At 37.2% G+C, this 17,700-nt stretch overlaps 1 protein-coding gene across 1 annotated transcript; it reads left to right on the top strand.

Annotated features, from left to right (window-relative positions):
- Positions 1-4,912: 4,912 nt before the first annotated feature.
- LOC145679236 (uncharacterized) lies at positions 4,913-10,094 on the top strand. Its single transcript, XM_081749822.1, has 3 exons — positions 4,913-5,840; positions 6,081-8,217; positions 8,348-10,094. Exons 1-3 carry the CDS (start codon positions 4,913-4,915, stop codon positions 10,092-10,094), a joined length of 4,812 nt encoding a protein of 1,603 aa, XP_081605948.1.
- The last annotated feature ends 7,606 nt before the right edge of the window (positions 10,095-17,700 follow it).

Here is a 17,700-nt window from a genome sequence, read left to right as displayed (position 1 = left end):
CTTAATAATAAATGTGTACAATACATTCTAACAATAAAAACGGAAAATTACTCGTAATTAGCCCTGTAGAAAGGACGCAGAATTGAAGTAACAATGAAATCCGAAATTTTAAACTGCAAATCGAACAACAATAAAATTTGATACAATATTTCACGATTTGAAACATGTGAAAAGCTGCATATCAATGTCCCGCACGGAATCTGAACGCTCTACTACTGAGTCACCGTGCCCTCTATACTATATTAGTAATTTTGTAACTGTTTGTTCATAGCAGAGGTAAAAATTACTGTTTTAATTTAGATATTTTTTAATGAAAGGAAACAACTGTAGAAAAAAAAAAAAAAAAAACAGGAAAAAGAACACGCCCTATAACAGCAAGAAAACTGTCAGCTTCCTCTCAACCATCCTCATCGACTCTACTCCGACCAGTCATAAATAAGCCTCCATACTAAATTTGGTGACTTCCTTTACCACCTACGGTGTGTCGACATTGGACAAACATTGTACATAAAGAAAGTGAATGAACTTTTCTCTTGGATAGCTCTAGAGGATAAGGGTCTTCATCTCGTCACAACGGAAAAACCGAAAAAGTCTACCTGATCTTTTTTTTTTTTTTCATTATACTTATATTTTCATATTAGGTGTTCCCCCCTACAGATTTTGGTGGGGGGAAAATGCAAGCATAATATTTTTGGTGGGGGGGAAATTCCCCCCGTCCCCCCCCGGAATTTCGCACCCTGTGTTTAAGGCTCGGTTCAGACGTGCAGAAAAGTCTGTTGCGGGCCCGCAACAGACTTGCAGCAGACTCGTGCGGGCGTCTCACCCAACCACTTCACATATAAATAGAAAACAGCTCATTTTATTTTCAGCTGCAGTTGAATAAAGATGGAAATTGAAAGATGAAAACGTGCTGTTTTTGTATACTTAGCCAGTAAAATCCTACGGAAAAAACAGAGACGATACTGGGTTCATCCGTACGTAAGCTCACCACTGCTTAAAGGTGTATTTTCTTCCATGTTTATTGATTTGCGCAATGACGAAGAAAAGTTCTTTAATTATTTTCGCATGAGCGTCACTTCATTTGATGAACTCTTATCGAAAATAAGTGATAAAATTAAAGCAGAAGATACTTTCATGAGACTTGCTATACCACCAATTGAAATGTTGGCTGTTACATTAATGAGTTGATTTTGAGTTTAACGTCCCATTCGGCAGCGAGGCTATATGAGACGTGGACCTACTGATTAACGTGGAATCCGAACCACATGACCTCCCGACGGGAATCGAGCCGCGCCTCCTACGCCAAAGGCGCGTACGCTAACCGCTTAGCCATGGAGGAGCTCTGGCTGTTACACTAAGGTAAGTTAATTATGTTAACTAATTATCGTTTGTAAGAGCACAGAAAGTTAAACATTCAGAAACCTATTCATAGACATTTTCAGATGTTATTAGCGGCCACTGGCGTAGTTTAACAATTGCGTGACTAATTTCGATTTTTTGACATAGCTGGTGGCTTTAAATTAAAAATGAGACATTTATTTGAGACTTCCCGAATATCCCGCTCAAGAGTGGACGTTTCAATAATAGTAAAATTTCCCTTTATTTATTCACACATTACCGAATGTGAGGATTCGCTTCAGTTAAAGATGTAAAATTCGGCACGTAAACTCATAATAAAAATAATGGAGCACAGGTTTCAGCGTCTTTGAAAATTTTCTCTTGAAGGGGAGATGGGGGATTTCTATAGTAGTAGGGTCCGGTGGCTCAGTGATAGAGTGTTCACCTCTGGTTCGATCCCAGCTTGCGTCAAGTGGGCTTTGTGGTGCGAGAAGCACCGTGTGCGTGAGTTTTCTCGGGGTTCTCCCGTTTCCTCACACTTTATTCATTCCACCATTTCATTCATTTATCATCATCATCATTTCCTTTAGCCTACCCGGTATATGCGTGCGACGTAAAACTCAAGGATTTCATTTCATTCCTATAGTAGTGACATTTCCCGTTATATATTGAGAAAGTGTTTAATATGAGAACTCGCTTAGATTGGAGATGTGAAATTCTTAATGTAAACTCTTAAATAAAAATAATGGATTTAGTGTTTCCGAATAATCCATTTCTAAGATGAGAAAAAGGAAACATTTTTATAATTGTGACATTTAACGATAGATGGTTTTGAGGAAATCCCCAATACGTGTAGCACACCACAAGGAAGCAACGCAGCAAACGGAAGCAGACACAGATGGGCTGATTATTTTGTAAGCATCATAGTTCGAGTTTCATGGCAAGATAACTTTTGCTCTTTATGTAAGAAAACATTCAGTTGTTATATCTAGAATAGCAACGACGTGCACAATATGATAATTGTACGAGAAACAAAAATATTTCTGTTACATCTGGAGCATGCTTTTTATTTTTTAACCACATGAGTACCCTGATGTTCAACAATTTTCGTGTTTACTCTATTTTTTAAAAATTTTAGTACATTAACAAATAAAGACAACAATTGTCAGCTGAAAATGATGCCTTTTCTTTCTTTCCTGTTCTGCTATTATGTTGATGGTTGTTTTGGACTTCAGCGTCCCTTTTGAGCACAGAGGCTATATAATACGTGACCTCGATCTAAAGTATAATGGAACGTACGCTATAAACAGTCGGTTCATTCTGGAGTGAGTAACAAGAAATCTCATCAAAGAAACTGTATTAACAATAAAGGCTTGTTCTCCAAGCGTAGTTGTTGTCTATTGTTATCGCAAAAAAGTATTCATAGCCTCGCTGCTGGAAAGGGACGCTAAATGAAAATTAAATGTAAATACTATATGAATATTAGATAATGCCGTTTTTTCTTCTGTTTTTTTTTTTTCATTAAATTTCTCACATAAGGTTTCACACACCATATTCCATGTATCCCGTTTTTTTTTTTATTTCTATCTCTATACATTTCGCACTTTAAATTCCATATCTCCTGATATTTTAGTATTTCGTTAATGAATAGTTCTTCATTCAGTTCTTCGCTTTCAATTTCTGCATGTGTGGCGCGGGAAAGTCTGCATGTGTGGCTTGACACATTGCCAGCAATAGTTTTCCGACCCGCTACACCTGTGCGGACCATGGGCGCCGGCAGGATTTTTTCCAAGGGGGGGGGGAAGACACACACACACACAATTGCTAGAATTAAACCCAACAAAATAAAACTTCATTGCTATCAGCACCACGTCAGCAAAAGAAACAACAAAGAGCAAAATTATATTTTCAACTCAACTGACGGATATCATCATTCAAAATACTTAGCATTGCATGCAGCATCAGACTGAATATAATTATTACTGAAAAATATGAAACATCACATGAGGGAGAAAAGTAGATTCAAATCTTGGGGATGGGTTTGACTAAATTTTGTTACTCTAATCATTTAGTGAATGTTGATTTTAAAAGTATACTATTGTCACCAGAAGAGCCTATAAATGTTAACCTTTTTTGAAAATCCAGGGAGGGGCAATTGCCCCCTCTTGCCCCCCTCTGTGGGAGCCCATGGTGCGGACTCGCTGCCAATCAGCAGTCCCCGCAACTCAATTTTTGCCCGCTGCGGGTCCGCAGCAGATTCGTGCGGGAAAGTCTGCACGTGTGGCATGAATGATAAGAACCAATGTATTTCCGGCTCGCGCGGGTCCAAAACAACCATCAACATAATAGCAGAACAGAAAAGAAAAAACATCGTTTTTCGGCTGACAGTTTTGGTCTTTATTTGTTAATGTACTAATTTTTTTAAAAAAAGATAGTTAACACGAAAATTGTTGAACATCAGGATACTCATATGGTTAAAAAATAAAAAGCATGCTCCAGATTATGAAGGAGTTTGTTTCCGTGAGGGAAGACCAATTAATTATATTGGGATTCGAACCTTGGATCTTTTTATGAGTCTTCCTTAAAACATCATTCATTTGTAAAAGACTAATAGATCCGATAAGGAACTGGCAAGTAAACAAATAATTTCACTCCCACGGTCCTGGGATTCGGGCGTTATACATATCAGAGGCATAAGCCGTATACCCACCGTCGCTGGTACGTCAGCTCCAAGATACACTGGTCAATACCTGTAAAAAATACAAGGTGGGACAGCAATGCATGATTTACGCCAGATGGATAGTGGGTCGAGTCGAAAGTAAACATTTGAATTTCACCACTTCACAAATACCTTACCTGTTTAATTCTACTCTAAGCCATATACACTATTAGAAGGTAATATCCTCTGTTTGGGATTATTTGTGTATTTAACAGTGTGTGTGCCTTTAGCTGGCAACAGTGTTCAAGTGGCTTAACGCTTTTCTATTGTTTGGTGTGGGTGTGTGGTGGCAGCAAGAACATGCAGATTTGGTGGACCATATATTATGGTCGAAGATCAAACATTTTAGCACAAACAATAAGCCATCGTATTACAAACATTTACAACTAAAGACCTTGTGAACATGTTTATTCTTGTGTATTATTATTGTATGCAAACTGAAGGTGTAATCATTAAATACAGTGAATTTATATTTGGTTGCATTCATGTGGTGTACGAATCAAGCTTTACAGTCCACTAGTATGAATATTGTTTTTAACATTGTTATTGTACTTTAGTGAAGTTACAAATACATACATTCATATTGTACATTGGTCCTATCCGGGCCACATGAGTGCGAAGATTTCTGAGAATTGTTCTGTGCTGTTGTGAAGAGACATGTGTTTGTGTCGACCTATATGTGGTGTTATCACGTACGTTGGACAATAATCACGTTTTGTGTAGGCGGACAGCTGTTGTACCAGGACCAGGCTTCTGGAGTATATTTCATAGGTAAAAAAAGAAAAAAAAAAGAGAAAAACATTATCTTCAGGTCAGTAGTTTTTTATTCTTCATATTTCTGCGTAGCATTTAATCATGAGTGAATCACACCAGCGTCTTTTAAGGCAAAGATCTGCATACAGAGGCCAGTTAACCAGAATAAACACTTTTGTTCAGGCCTTTGATCCAAACGAAGGCAATATAGAAGAAATACGTGCACGCTTAAAACATCTAAATAACGTCTGGTCAAAGTTGCAGGAGGTGCAAGATACTATTGAAATTGATCAAATCGAACCCGAAGCGGAAGCATTAAACGTTCGTGCAGAAATTGAAAATGTGTATTTTTCTTTAGAGGCTCAAATGCAAGCACTTGTTTTAAAACATGGAAATAAAGAATCAGCTGTTAATAATAGCACTAGCAGTAGCGCACAAGTTAAATTACCGGTCATACAGTTGCCTGCATTTGACGGGAACTGTAAACATTGGTTATCATATAAAGACACTTTTATATCTCTTATTCACGAGAATGAAGACATTTCCACAGTACAGAAGTTTCAGTACCTCCGAACTTCTCTTAAGGGCGAAGCGTTAAACCTAATTGAAAATTTACCAATTACCGAAACAAATTATTCAGTAGCATGGCAATTACTCGTTGACAGGTATTCAAACAAAAAGCTAATTGCTTCTTCTTACATTCACGAAATACTACAAATCAAGCCAGTGTATAAAGAAAATGTAAGTGAACTTCGCGCTTTTATAAATACAGCTACTAGCAATATAAATGCGCTACAAGCACTTGAGCCAAACGTAAACCTCACAGACGTAATTTTGACCCAACACTTTGTATCAAAATTAGATGCAACTACTAGAAAGTCATGGGAGCTTCAAAATACGAATTCTAATTTTCCTGCTTTATCAGAATTCTTTTCGTTTCTCGAGAAACGTTGTCAGGTGCTTGAGAACATGAGAACTAGTATTGATGGTGTGAAGCAGAGTAGTAGCGTACAAAACAAGCAAACAAAAAGTATTCAGTCATCAAAGACTTATTTATCAACATTTTCAAATGCATGCGAATTTTGTAATAACCAGCATCCCTTATATTCTTGTTCGTCCTTTGTGAATGCGGCACACAGCCAAAAATTGGAGTGCATTCGTAAAAATAAATTATGCATGAATTGTTTGAAAAGTAATCATTTTTTGAAGAATTGTAAATCGAGAGGTTGTAAAAAGTGTTCCAAAAAGCACAATACATTATTGCATGTAGACGTAACAAAGGACAAATCAGTGCGGTTTCCAAGTTTAAGCAGTGGCGCGGTGCAAGAGCGTAGTAACAACTCAGATTCCAGTGAAAATTTAGGGCAAGTGTCATATTGTGCATTAAAGGTTAGGCCTAACGCAAGAGTGTTGTTATCTACTGCAATAGTAAAAGTAAGGGATAACAAGGGAAATTTGGTTCCTTGTCGCGCGCTTCTAGACAGTGCTAGTCAGACCAATTTCGTAACAGAGAATTTGGTGCAACAATTGAACATCAAACGGTATAGACAGTATACTCCAATTCAAGGCATAAATCAAGCGATATCTAATACAAAGTACTCTGTAGATATTTGTGTCCATTCATGTGTTAACTCATTTTCATTGAATATAAGTTGTTCAGTTCTCCCTCACATTACAAGTAAACTACCGGAAGAAAGAATTAATTATGGCGATTGGAACATTCCCAAGGACACTGTTCTAGCAGATCCTACTTTTAATACGCCTGGAGACATAGATATTCTTTTAGGTGCGGAAGTATTCTACATAATTATGAAGTCAGGACACAAAACGCGGCCAGGTGATTTTCCAGTGCTTCAGGAGACAGAATTGGGATGGATCGTGGCAGGACGCATTCCTCAAGAACGTGACCCCCATATTCCATTAACAACATGTTTTGTGAAGACAAACATAGATCTACAGCAACAACTTCAAAAATTCTGGGAACTAGAAGAAATTACTGTTACACCTAGATCAAGCGAAGAGCTTGCATGTGAGCGACATTTCGTTCAGAATACAACAAGAGATCATACAGGGCGTTTCATTGTACGATTGCCTTTGCTTGAAGACCGTACAGTTTTAGGCGATTCTTATCAGCAGGCATTGGTTAGATTAAAGCAATTGGAAAGAAGATTCGATCAACACCCGGATTTTGAAGCTAAATATACGGAATTCATGCAAGAATATGAAGATCTTGGTCACATGGTAAGGATAGATGAGCGTAAAAAGGAGGACGTCAGCGTTGCATACTATTTGCCACATCATGCAGTTTTTAAGCCCACAAGCTCTACAACGAAGCTCCGTGTAGTGTTTGATGCTTCAGCAAAATCTGACAGCGGAAAAAGCCTCAACGACATTCTCTTAGTTGGTCCTACAATACAGCAAGATTTGTTTTCTATCATTTTGCGCTTTAGAACTCATTCGGTGGTATTCACTGCAGATATCGCTAAGATGTATCGCATGATTAATGTTCATCCAGAAGACACGCCATTACAACGTATATTGTGGAGAAGATCTAGAAATGAACCGATTCAAGTTTTTGAGTTGAAAACACTAACGTATGGTACGGTATGTGCTTCATTTGTGGCCACAAGATGCCTACAGCAATTAGCAGACGAAGAAGAGTATAATTACCCTGTAGCAGCAGAAATATTACGTCGAGATTTCTATATTGACGATGTTTGTAGTGGCATGAGCAACATACAGCAAGCTCTAGAGGTCCAGAAGCAATTGATAGAGTTACTGGGAAAGGGAGGTTTTACACTTAGAAAATGGAGTTCGAATGATCCAAGATTATTGGAATCCATCTCGCCAGAGCTTCGAGAAGTGCAACGTCCAATCCAGTTCCACGAGGGCCAAGGCGTCAAGGCATTAGGATTGTCATGGCATCCAGACAAGGATATATTTCTCGTTGAAAGCAAGACGTCAACAATGAAGATTCAAGAGTGCATTACTAAACGCCAGATTGCTTCCATCATTGCCACTATATTCGATCCATTAGGAATAATTTCACCAGTTGTCATTTCATACAAAATATTTTTGCAAGAATTGTGGCGGCAAAAGGTTCAATGGGACGACAGTATACCAATGGAATTAGCAAAGAAATGGACTAAATTGTACAAGCAACTTCCATTAATCAATCAGATAAAATTCGACAGATATGTACTCGTTGAAGGAAACATAGAGGAGATTCAGATCCATGGTTTTTCAGATGCTTCTCAAAGAGCATATGGAGCTTGCATTTATATGCGATCGATCAATCAACAAGGAGAAATATCAGTTAAGTTATTATGTGCTAAATCACGTGTGGCCCCAGTCAAGAAAATCACTCTCCCACGTCTGGAGTTATGCGCAGCAGTTGTTTTGGCAAAGTTAGTTCACAAGATTTTACCAATTTTAAAATTGAACATAAGTAGCGTCCATTTATGGACCGACTCCCAAATCGTGTTGGCATGGCTAGCTTCTCCGTGCAACAAATGGAAACCTTCTCGTGGCCAACAGAGTAGCTCAAATTCAAGACTTAACTGACGTTAGCTGTTGGAAACATGTAACTTCTTTAGACAACCCTGGAGACTTGATTTCAAGAGGAATAGATGCAATTTCCATAAAGGACAATTCATTATGGTGGCACGGTCCACAATGGCTTTCTAGTTTAGAATCTAATTGGTCAGTCACAAGTAAGGATTCATTGCAACCAGATCAAGTTCCAGAGAGTAAGGGAACCATAACATTGACAGTCACTTTAGACAATTGGTGCAATGAAACCATAACAAGATTCTCAAAATTGTCAAGGTTAGTTAGGACAATAGCATATTGTAGACGTTTTGTTCATAACATCAGACACAAGCAAAACAAACTAACAAAAGGTCTTTCAGTACAAGAACTCCACATAGCGCTCCATGTTTGCATCAAATGGACACAAGAAATTGGGTTTCACAGCGAATTGCAGCATCTTCGTAATGGAAACATTGTTCCGTCAAGAAGTAAATTGAACAATTTACATCCATTTTTAGATAGTGAAGGCATGATCCGAGTTGGAGGAAGATTGGAGAATAGTCAGCTTCCATTTGACGCCAAACATCAAATAGTTCTGCCTTCAAATCAACACTTAACAAAACTTATAGTTGAAGCAGAACACTTAAGATTACTTCATGCTGGACCCCAATTATTAATATCATCACTACGCCAGAAATATTGGATCATCAGGTGCAAACAGGTAGTAAAACAAGTGATCCATCATTGCTTCACGTGTTTCAAGTTAAAAGCCAGTGGTTCAAAACAACTTATGGGACAGTTGCCAGCAGCTCGTGTGCAGCAAGCCAGACCATTCCTAAACGTAGGCGTGGACTACGCTGGAGCGTTTTACATAAAATCAGGAGCAGTTAGAAATAGATCTGTACGTAAGGCATATGTTGCGTTATTTGTTTGTTTATCCACCAAGGCAATACATCTGGAATTGGTAACAGATCTTAGTGCGCAGTCATTCATAGCAGCTTTACGCAGATTCATAGCCAGACGAGGAAGATGTTTCAATCTATACAGCGACAATGGCACAAATTTCGTTGGAGCCAACAACGAATTGAAAGAATTGTATCAGCTGTTTTCATCAGATCCTTTTAGTTCTCAAGTTCATGATTTTGCATCGACCGAAGGAATTCAGTGGCACTTCATACCACCAAATTCGCCGCATTTTGGAGGACTATGGGAAGCCGGTATAAAATCAATGAAATACCATCTAGTTCGTATTACAAAGTGTGCAGTGTTAACATATGAAGAGTTTGCAACATTACTTACACAGATTGAGGCCTGTCTTAACTCTCGACCACTTACAGTGCTATCAAGTGAACCTAACGACATCAGTGTTCTCACCCCTGGACATTTTTTAATTGGAGAAGCACTTACAGCTTTGCCAGAGCCTAACCTCACCGATCTACCACACAACCGCTTATCTCGTTGGCAGAAGATACAACAACTAAAACAACACATTTGGAAGAGATGGTCCCGAGATTATTTACATGGTCTTCAACAACGCTCTAAGACAACTTCACCGCAACACAATCTTAAGGTCGGAGATGTAGTTTTGCTGATTGAAGACAACATTCCTGCATTGCAGTGGAAATTGGGCATCATTGAAAAAGTGTTCCCAGGAAAGGATTTCTTAGTTCGTGTAGTGACGGTTCGTACTACAACTGGAACATATAAACGTTCCATCAACAAACTAGTTGCATTACCATATAACAAGGATTAGAATTGAGATTTGAGTAATCTAAAAATAAGTACAGTTCTTCAAGTTTTGTGTTTGTTTCGTTTTTTATATGTATCATTTGTTTTATTTGGTCAGACCTTAGCTGACCAACAGGGGGGAGTATGTTTGGGATTATTTGTGTATTTAACAGTGTGTGTGCCTTTAGCTGGCAACAGTGTTCAAGTGGCTTAACGCTTTTCTATTGTTTGGTGTGGGAGTGTGGTGGCAGCAAGAACATGCAGATTTGGTGGACCATATATTATGGTCGAAGATCAAACATTTTAGCACAAACAATAAGCCATCGTATTACAAACATTTACAACTAAAGACCTTGTGAACATGTTTATTCTTGTGTATTATTATTGTATGCAAACTGAAGGTGTAATCATTAAATACAGTGAATTTATATTTGGTTGCATTCATGTGGTGTACGAATCAAGCTTTACAGTCCACTAGTATGAATATTGTTTTTAACATTGTTATTGTACTTTAGTGAAGTTACAAATACATACATTCATATTGTACATCCTCCATTCGCTGAGAAAGAGACAATATAGATCACACGCTTTGAAATTATTAGATATTGTTTCTCATTGCATATTAAAAAAGAAATATTTGCAAAACACTTATATTTAACTTTTAACTTCAATGAATATAAAACATTTACAAACGTGTGAGAACACAAGATTTCACTTATATAAAAAAGGATGGCCCAACCACTGTGGTATACGAACCGATACGTAAGCGCGCACGACAATTCCGACAACTATACGGAATAAAATTCACTAGTGCACTGTTGAATAAAAATGAGTTTTGCATCGTTTTCCATAAATTTCCTCATTCGAAAAAGTCAACTACAAATGGTGAATATGTCTACGTCGCTTACTAGAAGTCGGTGCTCTCCTTGACATTGCGAATTGTGAATTTCCGTTATATTATTATGTTGTTTCCATTATTCACTGGTAAATGAAAAGGTGATGATTTGTTTACTTAGATTCGAGTGTTGTGTTGCTCAAATCATCTTATATTATTCTTGGGAGTTAAACACTAAAACTTTATATGTTTTAATGGTCTTTGTGAAGACAGTAACTTAGTACATTCACTTCACATGACGGCTAGCAGGACACACACGCTTCTCTCCATGCGACATACTTGCCAGTTAGCAGCGCAAGAATACACTGACAAAACTAAAATATAGTTCGTAGAAAACATTAAGTTTTGCTTCGTAATATTGCTAATTATATATAATAAATGGTTCATAGGTTAATAGAAATCACATTAAAAACACTGATTGTTCCAATAAGTTATGGAACTGACGATTAAGTTTTCACATTGTCACGTAAAAATCTGTCATCGCCATGAGAGTTCACTGCGTGGGCGTTCAAAACGAGAGTAGCTAAATTCCTCCTCCAAATATGGGCTGACGGGAGGAAGCGAGACCGAGTAGGCTAAAGGAAATAATAATGATGATGATAAATGAATGAAATGGTGGAATGAATAAAGTGTGAGGAAACGGGAGAACCCCGAGAAAACTCTCACACACGGTGCTTCTCGCACCACAAAGCCCACTTGACGCAAGCTGGGATCGAACCAGAGGTGAACACTCTATCACTGAGCCACCGGACCCCAACTACTATAGAAATCCCCCATATCCCCTTCAAGAGAAAATTTTCAAAGACGCTGAAACCTGTGCTCCATTATTTTTATTATGAGTTTACGTGCCGAATTTTACATCTTTAACTGAAGCGAATCCTCACATTCGGTAATGTGTGAATAAATAAAGGGAAATTTTACTATCATTGAAACGTCCACTCTTGAGCGGGATATTCGGGAAGTCTCAAATAAATGTCTCATTTTTAATTTAAAGCCACCAGCTATGTCAAAAAATCGAAATTAGTCACGCAATTGTCAAACTACGCCAGTGGCCGCTAATAACATCTGAAAATATCTATGAATAGGTTTCTGAATGATTAACTTTCTGTGCTCTTACAAACGATAATTAATTAACATAATTAAGTTACCTTAGTGTAACAGCCAGAGCTCCTCCATGGCTAAGCGGTTAGCGTACGCGCCTTTGGCGTAGGAGGCGCGGGTTCGATTCTCGACGGGAGGTCATGTGGTTCGGATTCCACGTTAAACAGTAGGTCCACGTCTTATATAGCCTCGCTGCTGAAAATCAACTCATTAATGTAACAGCCAACATTTCAATTGGTGGTATAGCAAGTCTCATGAAAGTATCTTCTGCTTTAATTTTATCACTTATTTTCGATAAGAGTTCATCAAATGGAGTTATGCTCATGCGAAAATAATTAAAGAACTTTTCTTCGTCATTGCGCAAATCAATAAACATGGAAGAAAATTCACCTTTAAGCAGTCGTGAACTTACATACGGATGAACCCAGTATCGTCTCTGTTTCTTTCTTAGGATTTTACTGACTAACAGCACGTTTTCTTCTTTCAATTTCCATCTTCATTCAACTGCAGCTGAAAATAAAATGAGCTGTTTTCTATTTATATGTGAAGTGGTTGGACTGAGACGGCCGCACGAGTCTGCGAGTCTTTTCTGCACGTCTGAACCGAGCCTAAAAGTCTACTGTTGTTCCACGCCAACCAGTCTATATTTTTTGTTGTATATACATTCGCAGTGGAAGATATTCACTATTACATTTGTTGATGGTTGGACTCTAGTGAGTCAGAAACTACTATTAATAAAGAGTTTGTTTTGTCTAGTATTCCTGCGATTAGAAGGGCCTTATCTAAAAGATATTTCATTTGCGTATGAGAAAATAAGAAAGTTTATTTTTTCTAAAGAATAAAATAAATATTTTCAATGTGAAGCTAACATTAAGTTTCGAAGAGGAGCTAAACAGAAGAATTTGTTACCATTTACATCAGTTTTCAGACAGTTCAATATACTCTGAAATGGGAAGAAGTCAAACTTGAAGACATTTTACTAAAGAGACTTCGACAGAAAGTGCAACATGTAAATATTGCAAGGTTAAAATAAAATAAAGAACAGAGGTAGCACAAACGTGTTATGAAAACATTTAAAAGCACAGCAACCTACTATATTAGTGAATCCGAAAAAAGTTTTGACGAATTTTAGATATTCAATTTTATCATCAAAATTTCAGATGTAGGTTTGGATACGAATCAAGATCTGAGATTCGAATTTCGGATCCAGATCCGAGATCCCAATTTCGTATCAAGATCCGAGATCCGGATCCAGATCCGAGATCCGAATTTCGGATCCAGATCCGAGATCCGGACCCATATCCGAGATCCCAATTTCGGATCCAAACCCGAGATCCGAATTTCGGATCCAAATCCGAGATCCCAATTTCGGATGCGGATCCGAGATCCGTATCTGAGGTTCGGATCCGAGATCCGGATCTGAGATTAGGATCCGGATCTCACTGGATCCGGGATATCCGGATCCGAAAATTTTTGTCCATCCCTAACGCGGGACCCAAAGCCCCAGAAGTGAACGCTCTACCACTAAGCCACCGGGGCCCCAGTTGTTGGATATTAAATGTAGTTCGGATTAATGAAGTAAGACACCGTAGTTTATTGTTTGAAATATACTGGGAGTGACCAAGCCATTACCTATGGAAATATCGAAGGAGATACGTTAATGGTGTTAGTTGCAAACTGTTGTGGAAATGAAAAATTTAAAGAAATCTCTAAAACTGAAATCGCAGATCCAAATTGACTGACTGTTAAGTAAAACTACTAAATCTGACTAAAGCAAAAAAAAAAAAAAAAAAAAAAGTATTAATGACCTGTGTTACAATTTCAGACATATCTAGTGATGAGTAAATGCAAGACCAAGACCAAGACCCGAGTGGTCTTAGTCTTGGTCTTGCATTTGCTCATCACTAGATATGTCTGAAATTGTAACACATGACATTAATACTTTTTTTTTCTTTAGTCAGATTTAGCTGGTCTTGGTCTTGCACATCCAGTCTTGGTCTTGCTGCAAGAGTCTTGCAAGTCTTGCTTTTAAAAAATCTTATGCTTTTCATACATAAATTTTACTCTGGATAAATTCTACATTGCGCCAATAGTAACGGAAATACAATGTATGTTTCTAAATGAAATATAGTTTACCTTCGTGTAAGTATGATGATAGTATACAACATAGGTGATAACCTTTATTTGTTCGATGGGTCCCCACGCTTCACTACTTATAAGATAAATTACAACGTTTCGCAATCTTTTTGTACTTTTTGTACAATACTCTACTGGTTCCCAAATTGGGGAGACGCATGAAAGAAAATCAAGACGGCACAAATTACTGAAATACCACAAATTGCTAAATTAATTTTACACTCTAAAGGCGTCATATATATTTTTTTTAATTTTCAACTAAGATTAGCTAATCTTTGTATTGCACAAACTTCCAATTAAATATTGAGATTTTAATTTACTGATTCCAATATGTAATTTATGGAACAGAAACACGAACATTACGCAAAATCGATGAAAAAATTATTGGAGGCTTTCGATAAAAGAAGAGAATTAGCTGGGTTGAAGCGAAAACGAATGAAAAGGTGTTAGAAATAGTAGCAGTAGGGGAGAAAAGAATCGTAGATGTAATTAAGAGGAGGAAAAGGAACTGGTCGGAACATTTGCTGAGGAGGATATTTATTATGAGGAATATGCTAGAGAATATGGTGAAAGGAAAGAAAGGGAGGGAGCAAATGAGACTGTAGTTGAAGGAAGGTATTAAAACAGAAAATTGCCACGTCAAGACGAAGAGACTAGCTGAGGACCACCCTATATCGAAGTGGTGAGTTACAAGTGGCCTGCCAATAATGGCAGAATAGCTATGATCATGGGCGGCGATTAGGGGGGGGCAAGAGGGGGCAGTTGCCCCCCCCCCACTTTTTTAAGTGACCACTAAACTCTTTTAAATTATATCATCTATTTTTCTGTGATAGGCTATTATCTTTATTATTCGCTTTAAAAAGTACCGAAAAAGCTTTCTACTTCTGTTTCTTTCTCAAGATTGGAGGCATTGTAGAACACGTTACATATGCTTTCACGCCTTTCTGCGTCGAGATGTAGTGTGATGACGTCATAACTTTAAAAATATTTTTTGTTATGACTTTTTTATTACTTTTTGCAGGGCTTACTTTTGCACCTAGAAGATTGAAATTTTGCACACACATTCAGTGCACCTCTTAATATTTTCCACATTCTTTTCAGATTTCTGCGATGAAACAGGGGGACCAGAGGGGCAAAAAGGCAAAAAAAAAAAAAGTTATCTTTTTAACACTGATCCCTTTTTCCGCGATTTTCCCTCCTCAGATACATGATGGAGACATGTGAATAGTACCGTTTGAAAGGCTGTTCTGTTCTAAAAAGAATGATGTACGAAACATGATCTATATATATAAAAGAGAACGCACAAATCCTTTGTGAACTCATCACGCTAATACGGCTGAACCAATTTCTTTCATTTTTGGGGGGTTATTAGGATTTGGACCCTAGATGGTTTTTATCATATCACTTTAATTTTTAATTACCAGTGTCTTGAGATAATTGACCATTCAAGTGTCCATACGTACAAATCCTTTGTTAGTTCATCATAGGTAAAAATAAACGTATTTATATGCAACCCGCATGACCATGTGACTCGGCGGGTTAACATAAATGACAGGCGATATAATGTTAACATTTACTGGAATCTACTATGGTTTTTATCATATCACTTGAAAGCGAAAAAGTAAAAATTATCTAATTAACAAGGTTTATTGCGTTCCGGGGTGACCGCAGCGAAGCGGGGCGGGTTAACATAAATGACAGGCGATATAATGTTAACATTTACTGCAATCTTCTATGGTTTTTATCATATCACTTGAAAGCGAAAAAGTAAAAATTATCTAAGTAACAAAGTTTATTGCGTTCCGGGGTGACCGCAGCGAAGCGGGGTGAACGCTGCTAGTCCTAGTATAAATACAGATGTCTCAGGCAATTTTTACCTGAGATCCTTTTTTATACGAAAATCTGGAGTATTATAGATATATTATTTTTGGCGGGCTTACTTTTCTACCTGGAAGATTGAAATTTTGCACACACATTTAGTACATCCTTTAGTATTTTTCGGATGTTTCAGATCTCTGCGTTAAAACAGGGGGTACAGAGGGGCAAAAAACTACACCCTCAGGTACAAGATGGAGACATGTGAGTGGTACCGTTTGAAAGTATGTTCTATTCTGAAGGGAATGATGTACGTACAATGATCCTAGGATAAATAGGGATGTCTCAGGAAAATTTTATATTACATCTGGGTCATTGTGGGAATGTTCTTAGCTCATTGGTAAACATTTTCCGCACTTAGTTTTCAAGATAGAAGCTTCATTTTTTTTATACCCATTTAGTACACCCCTTCGTATTTTTCAGTTGATTTTGAGATCTGTGCGTTAACATAGGGGGTTCAGAGGGGATCAAAGTTTGAAAAAATCAGAAAAAAATCCATATTTCCCTCAAAATGTCCCGCCTTAGGAACATGATAGGAAAACGTAAATGGAACCGTTTGAAAGGTTGTTTTATTTTGAAGAGAATGAGGTACTAACTATGATCCTAGGATAAATAGGGATGATGCTGTGACTGATTGACTGAAATTCAATATTTTACCTTTAAAAAGCCATAATCTATACTGGTTAATGTATATAGTTTAATTTGGAAATGGAAAGTTTTTGCATATATTACTGGTTCATAGAAAAAATTGTACCATATAATATTTGTCGTTGCGTAAGTGGGTATTTGTCTTCCCGTGGAGTTAAGACAGCTACAGGAATTGCGTTTTAATTGCAATTCAAAGGAATTAATATTACAATTGTGTCGTAGCATATGCTTGTAGTATTTACTGTCTTTCATTTTCTAAAAGTAATGACATACATTTAATGGCAAGTGTGGAACTAAAAATGTAAGTTGTTTATTAATCCCCAGTTTCAATATAACTTCTACAAAACAAGCTTCATTATTCATCAGTATGATTAATATTATCCTTTCTATTTCTTTGTTTTGCAAATATGTTAATAAATAATTTGATAACACAATTTTCCAGACAGAATTTAATGTTGTTCATGAGCAAGGAATCAAGATTTAGTACCTAATGTGCGTTGCTCTTGTCAATTTACTTAATTAAATATGAAACATGATATACGGTATTTTAATGGAAAAATATAGTATCCTATTAGTTATACAACCTTTCGTCAAACAGTGTTAGAAACAACCAGGAAAACTAACATTGATATACAAATATTCAGATCATATCTTGCCCCCCCCCCCCACTTTTAACGTCCAATCGCCGCCACTGGCTATGATGATGATATGCTAGCAATATAGGCCAAAAAAGAGGGACAAATTAAAATAATAATGATTATAATCAAACCTCTTAATATTTTAGAATAACTTGAGTAAAAACTAAAAACGACTCAACTGTCCATGTCTTTTGTGTAAATTCAACCTATACAATACTTTTGACCTATATTAGAAATACAAAAACACAGCATCAAACTCCAAGTTATTTAAAATAACTGTACAACATCACTCTCACTTGTGAATACGGATTATTTAATGTTGTATAATGTTATATCGC

Source organism: Thermobia domestica, chromosome 2 (assembly GCF_964235325.1).
Source record: "Thermobia domestica chromosome 2, izTheDome1.hap1.1, whole genome shotgun sequence".
Classification (NCBI taxonomy): domain Eukaryota; kingdom Metazoa; phylum Arthropoda; class Insecta; order Zygentoma; family Lepismatidae; genus Thermobia; species Thermobia domestica.
This window is presented reverse-complemented; position numbering and strand designations above follow the sequence as displayed.

Bases quoted from the DNA above. Each gene is read 5' to 3' on its own strand.
- LOC145679236 (XM_081749822.1), top strand. From the start codon at position 4,913: ATGAGTGAATCACACCAGCGTCTTTTAAGGCAAAGATCTGCATACAGA. The intron at 5,841-6,080 runs GTATTCAGTCAT...TATTGCATGTAG, and splicing joins ACAAAACAAGCAAACAAAAA to ACGTAACAAAGGACAAATCA. The intron at 8,218-8,347 runs GTTAGTTCACAA...CGTGGCCAACAG, and splicing joins GCAGCAGTTGTTTTGGCAAA to AGTAGCTCAAATTCAAGACT.